The sequence below is a fragment of the Echiichthys vipera genome (assembly GCF_963691815.1).
Source record: "Echiichthys vipera genome assembly, contig: SCAFFOLD_44, whole genome shotgun sequence".
Classification (NCBI taxonomy): Eukaryota; Metazoa; Chordata; class Actinopteri; order Perciformes; family Trachinidae; genus Echiichthys; species Echiichthys vipera.
The window spans coordinates 45,927-62,500 of record NW_028154801.1 but is presented as its reverse complement, the minus strand read 5'-3'; the positions used below and the strand labels follow the sequence as shown (position 1 = coordinate 62,500).

General features: G+C 46.7%; 1 protein-coding gene across 1 annotated transcript in view; it reads left to right on the top strand.

The window, feature by feature from the left end:
• khk (ketohexokinase) overlaps nt 1–15,912 on the top strand; it is a gene marked incomplete at both ends in the record, with an annotated part of 18,269 nt that extends 2,357 nt beyond the window's left edge. The window contains 6 exons of the mRNA XM_083940986.1: nt 4,789–4,923; nt 6,399–6,471; nt 8,796–8,942; nt 12,161–12,249; nt 13,696–13,850; nt 15,767–15,912. Coding sequence (XP_083797112.1) covers nt 4,789–4,923; nt 6,399–6,471; nt 8,796–8,942; nt 12,161–12,249; nt 13,696–13,850; nt 15,767–15,912 — 745 coding nt within the window. The remainder of the gene's footprint in view (nt 1–4,788; nt 4,924–6,398; nt 6,472–8,795; nt 8,943–12,160; nt 12,250–13,695; nt 13,851–15,766) is intronic.
• Nucleotides 15,913–16,574: the final 662 nt, after the last annotated feature.

The window sequence follows — 16,574 nt, the reverse complement described above, 5'->3', positions numbered from 1 at the left end:
AGTTGAGAAACTGTTTCCTGTGTGTGACAGCTTCCTGTCTGCCAGTGCTTTTATTTTGTAGTTCTGATCCGTTTCCTGTCTGCCAGTGCTTTTATTTTGTAGTTCTGATCCGTTTCCTATCTGCCAGTGCTCTTATTTTGTAGTTCTGATCCGTTTCCTGTCTGTCAGTGCTTTTATTTTGTAGTTCTGATCCGTTTCCTGTCTGCCAGTGCTTTTATTTTGTAGTTCTGATCCGTTTCCTGTCTGCCAGTGCTTTTATTTTGTAGTCCTGATCCGTTTCCTGTCTGCCAGTGCTTTTATTTTGTAGGACTGAACCGCTTCCTTTCTGCCAGTGCTTTTATTTTGTAGTTCTGATCCGCTTCCTGTCTGCCAGTGCTTTTATTTTGTAGTTCTGATCCGCTTCCTGTCTGTCAGTGCTTTTATTTTGTAGTTCTGATCCGTTCCCTGTCTGCCAGTGCTTTTATTTTGTAGTTCTGATCCACTTCCTGTCTGCCAGTGCTTTTTTTTTGTAGTTCTGATCCACTTCCTGTCTGCCAGTGCTTTTATTTTGTAATCCTGCTCCGTTTCCTGTCTGCCAGTGCTTTTATTTTGTACTTCTGATCCGTTTCCTGTCTGCCAGTGCTTTTATTTTGTAGGCCTGAGCCGTTTCCTGTCTGCCAGTGCTTTTAATTTGTAGTTCTCATCCGTTTCCCGTCTGCCAGTGCTTTTATTTTGTAGTTCTGATCCGTTTCCCGTCTGCCAGTGCTTTTATTTTGTAGTTCTGATCCGTTTCCCGTCTGCCAGTGCTTTTATTTTGTAGTTCTGATCCACTTCCTGTCTGTGTCCGTCAGTGCTTTTATTTTGTAGTTCTGATCCGTTTCCTGTCTGCCAGTGCTTTTATTTTGTAGTTCTGATCCGTTTCCCGTCTGCCAGTGCTTTTATTTTGTAGTTCTGATCCGTTTCCCGTCTGCCAGTGCTTTTATTTTGTAGTTCTGATCCGTTTCCCGTCTGCCAGTGCTTTTATTTTGTAGTTCTGATCCACTTCCTGTCTGTGTCCGTCAGTGCTTTTATTTTGTAGTTCTGATCCGTCTCCTGTCTGCCAGTGCTTTTATTTTGTAGTTCTGATCTGTTTCCTGTCTGCCAGTGCTTTTATTTTGTAGTTCTGCTCCGTTTCCCGTCTGCCAGTGCTTTTATTTTGTAGTTCTGATCCGTTTCCTGTCTGCCAGTACTTTTATTTTGTAGGCCTGATCCGTTTCCTGTCTGCCAGTGCTTTTATTTTGTAGTCCTGATCTGTTTCCTGTCTGCCAGTGCTTTTATTTTGTAGTTCTAATCTGTTTCCTGTCTGCCAGTGCTTTTATTTTGTAGTTCTGAACCGTTTCCCGTCTGCCAGTGCTTTTATTTTGTAGTTCTAATCCGCTTCCTTTCTGCCAGTGCTTTTATTTTGTAGGCTTGATCCGTTTCCTGTCTGCCAGTGCTTTTATTTTGTAGTTCTGATCCGTTTCCCGTCTGCCAGTGCTTTTATTTTGTAGTCCTGATCCGTTTCCCGTCTCCCAGTGCTTTTATTTTGTAGTTCTGATCCGTTTCATGTCTCCCAGTGCTTTTATTTTGTAGTTCTGATCAGCTTCCTGTCTGCCAGTGCTTTTATTTTGTAGTCCTGATCCGTTTCCCGTCTGCCAGTGCTTTTATTTTGTAGGAATGAACCGTTTCCTGTCTGCCAGTGCTTTTATTTTGTAGTTCTGATCCGTTTCCTGTCTGTCAGTGCTTTTATTTTGTAGTCCTGAACCGTTTCCTGTCTGCCAGTACTTTTATTTTGTAGTTCTGATCCGTTTCCCGTCTGTCAGTGCTTTTATTTTGTAGTTCTGATCCGTTTCCCGTCTGCCAGTGCTTTTATTTTGTACTTCTGATCCGTTTCCCGTCCGCCAGTGCTTTTATTTTGTAGTTCTGATCCGTTTCCCGTCTGCCAGTGCTTTTATTTTGTAGTTCTGATCCGTTTCCTGTCTGCCAGTGCTTTTATTTTGTAGTCCTGATCCGTTTCCTGTCTGCCAGTGCTTTTATTTTGTAGTCCTGATCCGTTTCCTGTCTGCCAGTGCTTTTATTTTGTAGGACTGAACCGCTTCCTTTCTGCCAGTGCTTTTATTTTGTAATTCTGATCCGCTTCCTGTCTGCCAGTGCTTTTATTTTGTAGTTCTGATCCGCTTCCTGTCTGTCAGTGCTTTTATTTTGTAGTTCTGATCCGTTCCCTGTCTGCCAGTGCTTTTATTTTGTAGTTCTGATCCACTTCCTGTCTGCCAGTGCTTTTTTTTTGTAGTTCTGATCCACTTCCTGTCTGCCAGTGCTTTTATTTTGTAGTTCTGATCCGTTTCCCGTCTGCCAGTGCTTTTATTTTGTAATCCTGCTCCGTTTCCTGTCTGCCAGTGCTTTTATTTTGTACTTCTGATCCGTTTCCTGTCTGCCAGTGCTTTTATTTTGTAGGCCTGAGCCGTTTCCTGTCTGCCAGTGCTTTTAATTTGTAGTTCTCATCCGTTTCCCGTCTGCCAGTGCTTTTATTTTGTAGTTCTGATCCGTTTCCCGTCTGCCAGTGCTTTTATTTTGTAGTTCTGATCCGTTTCCCGTCTGCCAGTGCTTTTATTTTGTAGTTCTGATCCACTTCCTGTCTGTGTCCGTCAGTGCTTTTATTTTGTAGTTCTGATCCGTTTCCTGTCTGCCAGTGCTTTTATTTTGTAGTTCTGATCCGTTTCCCGTCTGCCAGTGCTTTTATTTTGTAGTTCTGATCCGTTTCCCGTCTTCCAGTGCTTTTATTTTGTAGTTCTGATCCGTTTCCCGTCTGCCAGTGCTTTTATTTTGTAGTTCTGATCCACTTCCTGTCTGTGTCCGTCAGTGCTTTTATTTTGTAGTTCTGATCCGTTTCCTGTCTGCCAGTGCTTTTATTTTGTAGTTCTGATCTGTTTCCTGTCTCCCAGTGCTTTTATTTTGTAGTTCTGCTCCGTTTCCCGTCTGCCAGTGCTTTTATTTTGTAGTTCTGATCCGTTTCCTGTCTGCCAGTACTTTTATTTTGTAGGCCTGATCCGTTTCCTGTCTGCCAGTGCTTTTATTTTGTAGTCCTGATCTGTTTCCTGTCTGCCAGTGCTTTTATTTTGTAGTTCTGATCTGTTTCCTGTCTGCCAGTGCTTTTATTTTGTAGTTCTGAACCGTTTCCCGTCTGCCAGTGCTTTTATTTTGTAGTTCTAATCCGCTTCCTTTCTGCCAGTGCTTTTATTTTGTAGGCTTGATCCGTTTCCTGTCTGCCAGTGCTTTTATTTTGTAGTTCTGATCCGTTTCCCGTCTGCCAGTGCTTTTATTTTGTAGTCCTGATCCGTTTCCCGTCTCCCAGTGCTTTTATTTTGTAGTTCTGATCCGTTTCATGTCTCCCAGTGCTTTTATTTTGTAGTTCTGATCAGCTTCCTGTCTGCCAGTGCTTGTATTTTGTAGTCCTGATCCGTTTCCCGTCTGCCAGTGCTTTTATTTTGTAGGAATGAACCGTTTCCTGTCTGCCAGTGCTTTTATTTTGTAGTTCTGATCCGTTTCCTGTCTGTCAGTGCTTTTATTTTGTAGTCCTGAACCGTTTCCTGTCTGCCAGTACTTTTATTTTGTAGTTCTGATCCGTTTCCCGTCTGTCAGTGCTTTTATTTTGTAGTTCTGATCCGTTTCCCGTCTGCCAGTGCTTTTAGTTTGTAGTCCTGATCCGTTTCCCGTCTGCCAGTGCTTTTATTTTGTACTTCTGATCCGTTTCCCGTCCGCCAGTGCTTTTATTTTGTAGTTCTGATCCGTTTCCCGTCTGCCAGTGCTTTTATTTTGTAGTTCTGATCCGTTTCCTGTCTGCCAGTGCTTTTATTTTGTAGTCCTGATCCGTTTCCTGTCTGCCAGTGCTTTTATTTTGTAGGCCTGCTCCGTTTCCTGTCTGCCAGTACTTTTATTTTGTAGGCCTGATCCGTTTCCTGTCTGCCAGTGCTTTTATTTTGTAGTTCTGATCCACTTCCTGTCTGCCAGTGCTTTTATTTTGTAGTTCTGATCCGTTTCCCGTCTGCCAGTGCTTTTATTTTGTAGTTCTGATCCGTTTCCTGTCTGCCAGTGCTTTTATTTTGTAGTTCTGATTCGTTTCCTGTCTGTCAGTGCTTTTATTTTGTAGTCCTGATCCACTTCCCGTCAGCCAGTGCTTTTATTTTGTAGTTCTGATCCGTTTCCTGTCTGCCAGTGCTTTTATTTTGTAGTTCTGATCCGTTTCCCGTCTGCCAGTGCTTTTATTTTGTAGTTCTGATCCACTTCCTGTCTGCCAGTGCTTTTATTTTGTAGTTCTGATCCGTTTCATGTCTCCCAGTGCTTTTATTTTGTAGTCCTGATCCGTTTCCTGTCTGCCAGTGCTTTAATTTTGTAGTCCTTATCCGTTTCCTGTCTGCCAGTGCTTTTATTTTGTAGTTCTGATCCGTTTCCTGTCTACCAGTGCTTTTATTTTGTAGTTCTGATCCACTTCCTGTCTGCCAGTGCTTTTATTTTGTAGTTCTGATCCGTTTCCTGTCTGCCAGTGCTTTTATTTTGTAGTTCTGATCCACTTCCTGTCTGCCAGTACTTTTATTTTGTAGTTCTGATCCGTTTCCCGTCTGCCAGTACTTTTATTTTGTAGTTCTGATCCACTTCCTGTCTGCCAGTGCTTTTATTTTGTAGTTCTGATCCACTTCCTGTCTGCCAGTGCTTTTATTTTGTAGTTCTGATCCACTTCCTGTCTGCCAGTGCTTTTATTTTGTAGTCCTGATCCACTTCCTGTCTGTGTGTCAGTTTCATCATGGCCGACTTCGCCCGGCGTGCGGTCGACGCGTCCCCGGTGGTCTGGCGGCGCGGCGGTCAAACGCCGTGTGCGTGCTGCGTCGTGTGTCCGTCCAGCGGGTCTCGAACCGTGATCCTCTCCGACACGTAAGACAACCCACCGCCGCCCGGCGTCCACCAAACACCTGTGCAGTCATGTGACCTTGTTACCGTGGACCTCACTTCCTGTCTGTCTCTTCCTGTCTGTCACTTCCTGTCTGTCACTTCCTTTCTGTCACTTCCTGCCTGTCTCTTCCTGTCTCTCACTTCCTGTCTGTCACTTCCTGTCTGTCTCTTCCTTTCTGTCACTTCCTGTCTGTCACTTCCTGTCTGTCACTTCCTTTCTGTCACTTCCTGCCTGTCTCTTCCTGTCTCTCACTTCCTGTCTGTCACTTCCTGTCTGTCTCTTCCTTTCTGTCACTTCCTGTCTGTCTCTTCCTGTCTGTCACTTCCTGTCTCTCACTTCCTGTCTTTCACTTCTTGTCTCTCACTTCCTGTCTTTCACTTCCTGTCTTTCACTTCCTGTCTGTCTCTTCCTGTCTGTCTCTTCCTGTCTGTCTCTTCCTGTCTGTCTCTTCCTGTCTGTCTCTTCCTGTCTGTCTCTTCCTGTCTGTCTCTTCCTGTCTGTCTCTTCCTGTCTGTCTCTTCCTGTCTGTCACTTCCTGCCTGTCTCTTCCTGTCTGTCTCTTCCTTTCTGTCACTTCTTGCCTGTCACTTCCTTTCTGTCACTTCCTGTCTGTCTCTTCCTGTCTGTCACTTCCTGTCTGTCTCTTCCTGTCTTTCACTTCCTGTCTGTCACTTCCTGTCTGTCACTTCCTGTCTGTCACTTCCTGTCTGTCATTTCCTGTCTGTCACTTCCTGTCTGTCTCTTCCTGTCTGTCACTTCCTGTCTGTCACTTCCTGCCTGTCACCTCCTGTCTCTCACTTCCTGCCTGTCTCTTCCTGTCCGTCACTTCCTTTCTGTCTCTTCCTGTCTGTCACTTCCTGTCTGTCACTTCTTGTCTTTCACTTCCTGCCTGTCACTTCCTGTCTCTCACTTCCTGTCTGTCTCTTCCTGTCTGTCACTTCCTGTCTGTCACTCCCTGTCTGTCACTTCCTGTCTGTCACTTCTTGTCTCTCACTTCCTGCCTGTCTCTTCCTGTCTCTCACTTCCTGTCTGTCACTTCCTGTCTGTCACTTCTTGTCTCTCACTTCCTGCCTGTCTCTTCCTGCCTGTCTCTTCCTGTCTGTCACTTCCTGTCTGTCACTTACTGCCTGTCACTTCCTGTCTTTCACTTCCTGCCTGTCACTTCCTGTCTCTCACTTCCTGTCTGTCACTTCCTGTCTGTCTCTTCCTGTCTGTCTCTTCCTACCTGTCTCTTCCTGCCTGTCACTTCCTGTCTGTCTCTTCCTTTCTGTCTCTTCCTGTCTGTCACTTCCTGTCTCTCACTTCCTGTCTCTCACTTCCTGTCTGTCTCTTCCTGTCTGTCACTTCCTGTCTGTCACTTCCTTCCTGCCACTTCCTTCCTGCCACTTCCTGCCTGTCACTTCCTTACTGTCACTTCCTGTCTTTCACTTCCTGTCTGTCACTTCCTGTCCGTCAGGGAACTTCCTGACGTCACGGCGGAGGACTTCGCCAAAGTGGACCTGAGTCAGTTCAAGTGGATCCACTTTGAGGTAATTAGAGAACCAGGAGAACCAGGAGAACCAGGGGAACAAGGAGAACCAGGGGAACCCGGAGAACCCGGAGAACCAGGAGAACCAGGAGAACCAGGAGAACCAGGGGAACCCGGAGAACCCGGAGAACCAGGAGAACCAGGAGAACCAGCAGAACCAGGAGAACCAGGGGAACCAGGAGAACCAGGAGAACCAGGAGAACCAGGGGAACCAGGAGAACCAGGAGAACCAGGGGAACCAGGGGAACCAAGAGAACCAGGGGAACCAGGGGAACCAAGAGAACCAGGAGAACCAGGAGAACCAGGGGAACCAGGAGAACCAGGAGAACCAAGAGAACCAGGAGAACCAGGAGAACCAGGAGAACCAGGAGAACCAGGGGAACCAGGAGAACCAGGAGAACCAGGGGAACCAAGAGAACCAGGAGAACCAGGGGAACCAGGAGAACCAGGAGAACAAGGGGAACCAGGAGAACCAGGGGAACCAGGAGAACCAGGAGAACAAGGGGAACCAGGAGAACCAGGAGAACCAGGAGAACAAGGAGAACCAGGAGAACCCGGAGAACCAGGAGAACCAGGGGAACCAGGAGAACAAGGGGAACCAAGAGAACCAGGGGAACCAGGAGAACCAGGAGAACCAGGAGAACCAGGAGCACCAGGGGAACCTGGAGAACCAGGAGAACCAGGAGAACAAGGAGAACCAGGAAAACCAGGGGAACCAGGGGAACTTAGGAGAACCAGGAGAACCAGGAGAACCAGGTGAACCAGGGGAACCAGAAGAACCAGGGGAACCAGGAGAACCAGGAGAACCAGGGGAACCAGGAGAACCAGGAGAACCAGGAGAACCAGGGGAACCAGGAGAACCAAGGGAACCAGGAGGACGAGGAGAACCAGGAGAACCAGGGGAACCAGGAGAACCAGGAGAACCAGGAGAACCAGGGGAACCCGGAGAACCAGGAGAACCAGGAGCATGAGGAGAACCAGGGGAACCAAGAGAACAAGGGGAACCAGGGGAACCAGGAGAACCAAGAGAACCAAGAGAACCAGGAGAACCAGGAGAACCAGGGGAACCCGTTGAACCAGGAGAACCAGGAGAACCAGGAGAACCAGGGGAACCAGGAGAACCAGGAGAACCAGGGGAACCAGGAGAACCCGGAGAACCAGGAGAACCAGGGGAACCAGGAGAACCAGAAGAACCAGGAGAACCAGGAGAACCAGGGGAACCAGGAGAACCAGGGGAACCAGAAGAACCAGGGGAACCAGGGGAACCAGGGGAACCAGGAGAACCAGGAGAACCAGGAGAACCAGGGGAACAAGGAGAACCAGGAGAACCAGGAGAACCAGGGGAACCCGGAGAACCAGGGGAACCCGGAGAACCAGGGGAACCAAGAGAACCAGGGAGAACCAGGAGAACCAGGAGAACCCGGAGAACCAGGAGAACCAGGAGAACCCGGAGAACCAGGGGAACCAGGAGAACCAGGAGAACCAGGGGATCCAGGAAAACCAGGAGAACCAGGAGCAAGAGGAGAACCCGGAGAACCAGGGGAACCAGGAGAACCAGGGGAACCAGGAGCAAGAGGAGAACCAGGAGAACCAGGAGAACAAGGAGAACCAGGAGAACCAGGGGAACCAGGAGAACCAGGAGAACCAGGGGAACCAGGAGAACCAGGGGAACCAGGGGAACCTAGAGAACCAGGAGAACCAGGAGAACCCGGAGAACCAGGGGAACCAGGAGAACCAGGAGAACCAGGGGATCCAGGAAAACCAGGAGAACCAGGAGCAAGAGGAGAACCCGGAGAACCAGGGGAACCAGGAGAACCAGGGGAACCAGGAGCAAGAGGAGAACCAGGAGAACCAGGAGAACAAGGAGAACCAGGAGAACCAGGGGAACCAGGAGAACCAGGAGAACCAGGGGAACCAGGGGAACCTAGAGAACCAGGAGAACCAGGAGAACCCGGAGAACCAGGGGAACCAGGAGAGGTTCTCCTGGTCCGTGGGTTCTCCTGGTCTGTGGGTTCTCCTGGTCCGTGGGTTCTCCTGGTCTGTGGGTTCTCCTGGTCCGTGGGTTCTTCTGGTCCGTGGGTTCTCCTGGTTCTCCTGGTTCTCCTGGTTCTCTTGGTTCTCCTGGTTCCCCTGGTTCTCCTGGTTCTCATGGTTCTCCTGGTTCTCCGGGTTCTCCTGGTTCTCCTGGTTCTCCTGGTTCCCCTGGTTCTCCTGGTTCCCCTGGTTCCCCTGGTTCTCCTGGTTCCCCTGGTTCTCCTGGTTCCCCTGGTTCCCCTGGTTCTCCTGGTTCTCCTGGTTCTCCTGACGTGTGTTCGATCCTTTCAGGGACGGAACGCCGCCGAGCAGGTGCAGATGATCCGGCGGGTGAGGCGGTTCAATAGCACGCTGCCGGAGAACCGGAGGATCCGCGTCTCCGTGGAGATCGAGAAGACAAGAGAACCGCTGTTCCAGCTGTTCCCTCACGGCGACGTGGTACGAGTCCGGAACAGGGTTAGGGTTCTAGGGTGGAACCTGTTTTTGGGGGTGGAACAAAAAATTCAGAAAAATGCAAAAAAATCAGAAAAAAATGCAAAAAAATGCAAAAAAACGCAAAAAAAACACGAAAAGACGCAAAAAAAATCACAAAAAAACGTAAAAAATGCAAAAAAATCACAAAAACGCAAAAAAATGCAAAAAAAATCAGAAAAATGCAAAAAAATCACAAAAAAATGTAAAAAAACGCAAAAAATGCAAAAAAAATCAGAAAAATGCAAAAAAATCACAAAAAAACGCAAAAATATGCCAAAAAATGCTAAAAAATGCAAAAAAACGCTAAAATATTCCAAAAAAGACGCAAAAAAATGCAAAAATATGCAAAAAAATGCAAAAAACAATAAAAAAACGCAAAAAAACGCAAAAAGACGCAAAAAAAATGCAAAAAAACGCGAAAAATTAAAAAAAAAAGACAAAAACCGCAAAAAAACGCAAAAGTGTTTTGGGGTTAACATGTCGTCTAACTTTAACCAGCTAACTTTAACCAGCTAACTTTAACCAGCTAACTTTAACCAGCTAACTTTAACCAGCTAACTTTAACCAGCTAACTTTAACCAGCTAACTTTAACCAGCTAACTTTAACCAGCTAACTTTATCCATCTAACTTTAACCAGCTAACTTTAACCAGCTAACTCTAGCCAGCTAACTTTAACCAGCTAACTTTAACCGTCTAACTTTCACCAGCTAACTTTAACCATCTAGCTTTAACCAGCTAACTTTAACCGTCTAACTTTAACCATCTAACTTTAACCAGCTAACTTTAACCGTCTAACTTTAACCAGCTAACTTTAACCGTCTAACTTTAACCAGCTAACTTTAACCAGCTAACTCTAACCAGCTAACTTTAACCGTCTAACTTTAACCAGCTAACTTTAACCATCTAACTTTAACCAGCTAACTTTAACCAGCTAACTCTAACCAGCTAACTTTAACCAGCTAACTTTAACCAGCTAACTTTAACCAGCTAACTCTAACCAGCTAACTTTAACCAGCTAACTTTAACCAGCTAACTTTAACCAGCTAACTTTAACCAGCTAACTTTAACCAGCTAACTTTAACCAGCTAACTTTAACCAGCTAACTCTAACCAGCTAACTTTAACCAGCTAACTTTAACCGTCTAACTTTAACCAGCTAACTTTAACCATCTAACTTTAACCAGCTAACTTTAACCAGCTAACTTTAACCAGCTAACTTTAACCAGCTAACTTTAACCATCTAACTTTAACCAGCTAACTTTAACCAGCTAACTTTAACCAGCTAACTTTAACCAGCTAACTTTAACCAGCTAACTTTAACCAGCTAACTTTAACCAGCTAACTCTAACCAGCTAACTTTAACCAGCTAACTCTAACCGTCCAACTTTAACCAGCTAACTTTAACCAGCTAACTCTAACCAGCTAACTTTAACCAGCTAACTTTCACCATCTAACTTTAACTGTCTAACTTTAACCATCTAACTTTAACCATCTAACTTTAACCATCTAACTTTAACCAGCTAACTTTAACCGTCTAACTTTAACTAGCTAACTTTAACCAGCTAACTTTAACCATCTAACTTTAACCAGCTAACTTTAACCAGCTAACTTTAACCAGCTAACTTAAACTAGCTAACTTTAACCATCTAACTTTTACCAGCTAACTTTTACCAGCTAACTTTAACCAGCTAACTTTAACCAGCTAACTTTAACCAGCTATCTTTAACCAGCTAACTTTAACCAGCTATCTTTAACCATCTAACTTTAACCATCTAACTTTAACCAGCTAACTTTAACCATCTAACTTTAACCAGCTATCTTTAACCAGCTAACTTTAACCAGCTAACTTTAACCATCTAACTTTAACCAGATGTCTCCTTGTCTCCTCAGATGTCTCCTTGTCTCCTCAGATGTCTCCTTGTCTCCTTGTCTCCTCAGGTGTCCCCTTGTCTCCTTGTGTCCTCAGGTGTCTCCTTGTCTCCTCAGATGTCTCCTTGTCTCCTTGTCTCCTCAGGTGTCTCCTTGTCTCCTCAGGTGTCTCCTTGTGTCCTCAGATGTCTCCTTGTCTCCTCAGATGTCTCCTTGTCTCCTTGTGTCCTCAGATGTCTCCTTGTCTCCTCAGATGTCTCCTTGTCTCCTTGTGTCCTCAGATGTCTCCTTGTCTCCTCAGATGTCTCCTTGTCTCCTTGTCTCCTCAGGTGTCCCCTTGTCTCCTTGTCTCCTCAGATGTCTCCTTGTCTCCTCAGGTGTCTCCTTGTCTCCTCAGGTGTCCCCTTGTCTCCTTGTCTCCTCAAATGTCTCCTTGTCTCCTTGTCTCCTCAGGTGTCCCCTTGTCTCCTCAGGTGTCTCCTTGTCTCCTTGTCTCCTCAGATGTCTCCTTGTGTCCTCAGGTGTCTCCTTGTCTCCTCAGGTGTCTCCTTGTCTCCTCAGGTGTCTCCTTGTCTCCTCAGGTGTCTCCTTGTCTCCTTGTCTCCTCAGGTGTCTCCTTGTCTCCTCAGGTGTCTCCTTGTCTCCTTGTCTCCTCAGATGTCTCCTTGTCTCCTTGTCTCCTCAGGTGTCCCCTTGTCTCCTTGTGTCCTCAGGTGTCTCCTTGTCTCCTCAGATGTCTCCTTGTCTCCTTGTCTCCTCAGGTGTCTCCTTGTGTCCTCTGGTGTCTCCTTGTGTCCTCAGGTGTCTCCTTGTCTCCTTGTCTCCTTGTGTCCTCAGGTGTCTCCTTGTCTCCTTGTGTCCTCAGGTGTCCCCTTGTCTCCTTGTGTCCTCAGGTGTCTCCTTGTCTCCTTGTGTCCTCAGGTGTCTCCTTGTCCCCTTGTCTCCTCAGATGTCTCCTTGTCTCCTTGTGTCCTCAGGTGTCCCCTTGTCTCCTTGTGTCCTCAGATGTCTCCTTGTCTCCTTGTGTCCTCAGGTGTCTCCTTGTCCCCTTGTCTCCTCAGATGTCTCCTTGTCTCCTCAGATGTCTCCTCAGGTGTCTCCTTGTCTCCTTGTCTCCTCAGGTGTCTCCTTGTCTCCTTGTGTCCTCAGGTGTCTCCTTGTGTCCTCAGGTGTCTCCTTGTCTCCTCAGATGTCTCCTCAGGTGTCTCCTTGTCTCCTTGTCTCCTCAGATGTCTCCTTGTCTCCTTGTCTCCTCAGATGTCTCCTTGTCTCCTTGTCTCCTCAGGTGTCTCCTTGTCTCCTTGTCTCCTCAGGTCTTCGTCAGTAAAGACGTCGCTCGTCACTTCGGCTTCTCGTCGTCTGAAGAAGCTTTGAGAAGATTCTACAGAAGAGTCCAACCGGGGTCAGAGGACCTGTCTGTCTCTCACCTGTCTGTCTCTCACCTGTCTCTCTCTCACCTGTCTCTCACCTGTCTGTCTCTCACCTGTCTCTCTCTCACCTGTCTGTCTCTCACCTGTCTCTCACCTGTCTGTCTCTCACCTGTCTCTCTCTCACCTGTCTGTCTCTCACCTGTCTGTCTCTCACCTGTCTGTCCTCACCTGTCTGTCTCTCACCTGTCTGTCTCTCACCTGTCTCTCTCTCACCTGTCTCTCTCTCTCCTGTCTGTCTCTCACCTGTCTGTCTCTCACCTGTCTGTCTCTCACCTGTCTCTCTCTCACCTGTCTCTCTCTCTCCTGTCTGTCTCTCACCTGTCTGTCTCTCACCTGTCTGTCTCTCACCTGTCTCTCTCTCACCTGTCTCTCTCTCACCTGTCTCTCTCTCACCTGTCTCTCACCTGTCTCTCTCTCACCTGTCTGTCTGTCTCTCACCTGTCTGTCTCTCTCCTGTCTCTCTCTCACCTGTCTGTCTCTCTCCTGTCTCTCTCTCACCTGTCTGTCTCTCTCCTCTCTCTCTCTCACCTGTCTCTCTCTCACCTGTCTGTCTCTCACCTGTCTGTCTCTCACCTGTCTCTCTCTCACCTGTCTGTCTCTCACCTGTCTCTCTCTCTCACCTGTCTCTCTCTCACCTGTCTCTCTCTCACCTGTCTGTCTCTCACCTGTCTCTCTCTCTCTCACCTGTCTCACTCTCACCTGTCTCTCTCTCACCTGTCTCTCTCTCACCTGTCTCTCTCTCACCTGTCTCCCTCTCACCTGTCTGTCTCTCACCTGTCTGTCTCTCACCTGTCTCTCTCTCACCTGTCTCTCTCTCACCTGTCTCTCTCTCACCTGTCTCTCACCTGTCTCTCTCTCACCTGTCTCTCTCTCACCTGTCTGTCTCTCACCTGTCTCTCTCTCACCTGTCTGTCTCTCACCTGTCTGTCTCTCACCTGTCTGTCTCTCACCTGTCTGTCTCTCTCTCACCTGTCTCTCTCTCTCACCTGTCTGTCTCTCTCTCCTGTCTGTCTCTCACCTGTCTGTCTCTCACCTGTCTGTCTCTCTCTCACCTGTCTGTCTCTCACCTGTCTCTCTCTCACCTGTCTCTCTCTCACCTGTCTGTCTCTCACCTGTCTGTCTCTCACCTGTCTCTCTCTCACCTGTCTCTCTCTCACCTGTCTGTCTCTCACCTGTCTCTCTCTCACCTGTCTCTCTCTCACCTGTCTCTCTCTCTCACCTGTCTCTCTCTCACCTGTCTCACTCTCTCACCTGTCTCTCTCTCACCTGTCTCTCTCTCTCACCTGTCTGTCTCTCACCTGTCTCTCTCTCACCTGTCTCTCTCTCACCTGTCTGTCTCTCACCTGTCTCTCTCTCACCTGTCTCACTCTCACCTGTCTCTCTCTCACCTGTCTCTCTCTCACCTGTCTCTCTCTCAGGGCCGTACTCGTCTGCGCGTGGGCAGAAGAAGGAGCCGGTGCTTTGGGTCCCGGCGGTTTCGTGCGTTCTGACGCGTTTCCTCCTGAAGCTGTGGTCGACACGCTGGGAGCCGGGGACACGTTCAACGCCGGGGTCGTCTACGCGCTCTCCAACGGTGAGACACAACGCAACTGTCCACAGAGGGACATCACGTCTAATTACGCAAAAAAGACGCAAAAAGATGCAAAAAAACGGAAAAAAAACGGAAAAAACGAAAAAAAACGGAAAAAACGAAAAAAAAGACAAAAAAGACGCAACAAACGCAAAATAACGCAACTAAAGCGAAAAAGACGCAAAAAGACACAAAAAACAAAAAAAAAGACACAAAAAAAAAGACACAAAATGACGCAAAAAACGCAAAAAAGTCGCAAAAAACGCAAAAAAAACCCTGAAAAACTGTGACACAACTGTCCAACGGTGAGACATTATTACGCAAAAAAACCGCAAAAGAGATGCAAAAAAGACACAAAATGACGCAAAAAACGCTACAAGTCGCAGAAAAGATGCAAAAAAATGCAAAAAGACACAAAAAACGCAAGAAAGACGCAAAAAAAGACACAAAAAGACGACAAAATTAGCAAAAACCACAAAAAAGACGCAAAAAAACGCAACAAAAACGAAAAAGACGCAAAAAGAGACACAAAAAAAACAAAAAACCCGAAGAAAAAAAACTGAAAAAGCTAACGGTGAGACACAACGCAACTGTCCACAGAGGGACATCACGTCGAATTACGCGAAAAAAACACAAAAAAAACGCAAAAAAAACACACAAAAAACGCAAAAAGACGCAAAAAAAACGGCAGCAGTTCAGTCCATAGGTGACTGGGCTGGGAACCGAAGGGTCGCCGGTTCAAGTCCCTGTGTGGACCATGAATGGAGCATGGACTGGTGGCTGGAGAGGTGCCAGTTCATCTCCTGGGCACTGCCGAGGTGCTGTTGAGCAAGGCACCGAACCCCCAACTGCCCTCGCTCTGACATCTCTCCATTAACTGCATGTATATAGGTCCTGTGTGTGTGTGTGTGTGTGTGTGTGTGTGTGTGTGTGTGTGTGTGTGTGTGTGTGTGTGTGTGTGTGTGTGTGTGTGTGTGTGTGTGTGTGTGTGTGTGTGTGTGTGTGTGTGTGTGTGTGTGGGATCAAAATAAAGTAATTCTTCTAAAAGACGCAAAAAAAGTCGCGTTTTGAGAAACAACTGTTCAACGGTGTGATTATGAAAAAATTATGAAAAAATTATGAAAAAACGTGAAAAAAAAATCATGAAAAATATGAAAAAAGTGAAAAAAATTATGAAAAAATTATGAAAAAATGTGAAAAAATGATGAAAAATGATGAAAAATGATGAAAAAAGTGAAAAAAACGTGAAAAAAAATCATGAAAAATATGAAAAAAGTGAAAAAAATTATGAAAAAATTATGAAAAAATGTGAAAAAATGATGAAAAATGATGAAAAATGATGAAAAAAGTGAAAAAAACGTGAAAAAAAATCATGAAAAATATGAAAAATGTGAAAAAAAATATGAAAAATTCATGAAAAAGTGAAAAAATTATGAAAGAAATCATGAAAGAGTTGAGCTCCGCAGTGAGGACCGTGGTGTAGCGCTGATGTATCCCACTCTACCGGGGACCCCCTCACCTCAGCCCCCCCGGAGCTCCGAGGACCGGCCCCCGGAGTCACCGAGCCGCGGGAGGAGGATGAGCCCTGAGGCGGGGACCCGGAGCTCCGAGGACCGGCCGCGGGAGGAGGATGAGCCCTGAGGCGGGGACCCGGAGCTCCGAGGACCGGCCGCGGGAGGAGGATGAGCCCTGAGGCGGGGACCCGGAGCTCCGAGGACCGGCCGCGGGAGGAGGATGAGCCCTGAGGCGGGGACCCGGAGCTCCGAGGACCGGCCGCGGGAGGAGGATGAGCCCTGAGGCGGGGACCCGGAGCTCCGAGGACCGGCCGCGGGAGGAGGATGAGCCCTGAGGCGGGGACCCGGAGCTCCGGGGACCGTGTGTTTTGTTGTCCACACCCTTACAGCCGCGTCTGTCCTCAGGGGGCCGCCTGGAGGACGCGCTGACCTTCGGCTGCAGAGTCGCCGGCAGGAAGTGCGGTTTCCACGGATACGACGGCGTCGGAGAAGCGTTCGGGCCGGAGCGACGGATCCCAGAGGACGCAGGTTCAGCGGGCTTTTCACAATAAAAGTCACTTTGAGTTTTCAAAATAAAAGTCACTTTGAGTTTTCAAAATAAGTCACTGAGATTTCAAAATAAAAGTCACTTTGAATTTTCAAAATAAAAGTCACTTTGAGTTTTCAAAATAAAAGTCACTTTGAGTTTTCAAAGTAAAAGTCACTTTGAGATTTCAAAGTAAAAGTCACTGAGTTTTTCAAAATAAAAGTCACTTAGACCTTTCAAAATAAAAGTCACTTTGACCTTTCAAAATAAAACTCACTTTGAGTTTTCAAAATAAAAGTCAGAGATTTCAAAATAAAACTCACTTTGAGATTTCAAAATAAAACTCACTGACCTTTCAAAATAAAACTCACTTTGACCTTTCGAAATAAAACTCACTTTGACCTTTCAAAATAAAACTCACTTTGACTTTTCAAAGTAAAACTCAATTTGACCTTTCAAAATAAAAGTCACTTTGAGTTTTCAAAATAAAAGCACGGCTTCTTTTAAACAGCTGATGTCAGAAACAGTTAAAGTGTTTCCTGCTGTTTTATTCTGAAAGGCTTCAGACTTTTCAAAATAAAGGTTCTTAAAAACATAAATATCAAGAAGTGACGTTTGTTTGTTTGTTTGTTTGTTTGTTTGTTTGTTTGTTTGTTTGTTTCGGGATCAAAGAGTTTCTGTTTTTTT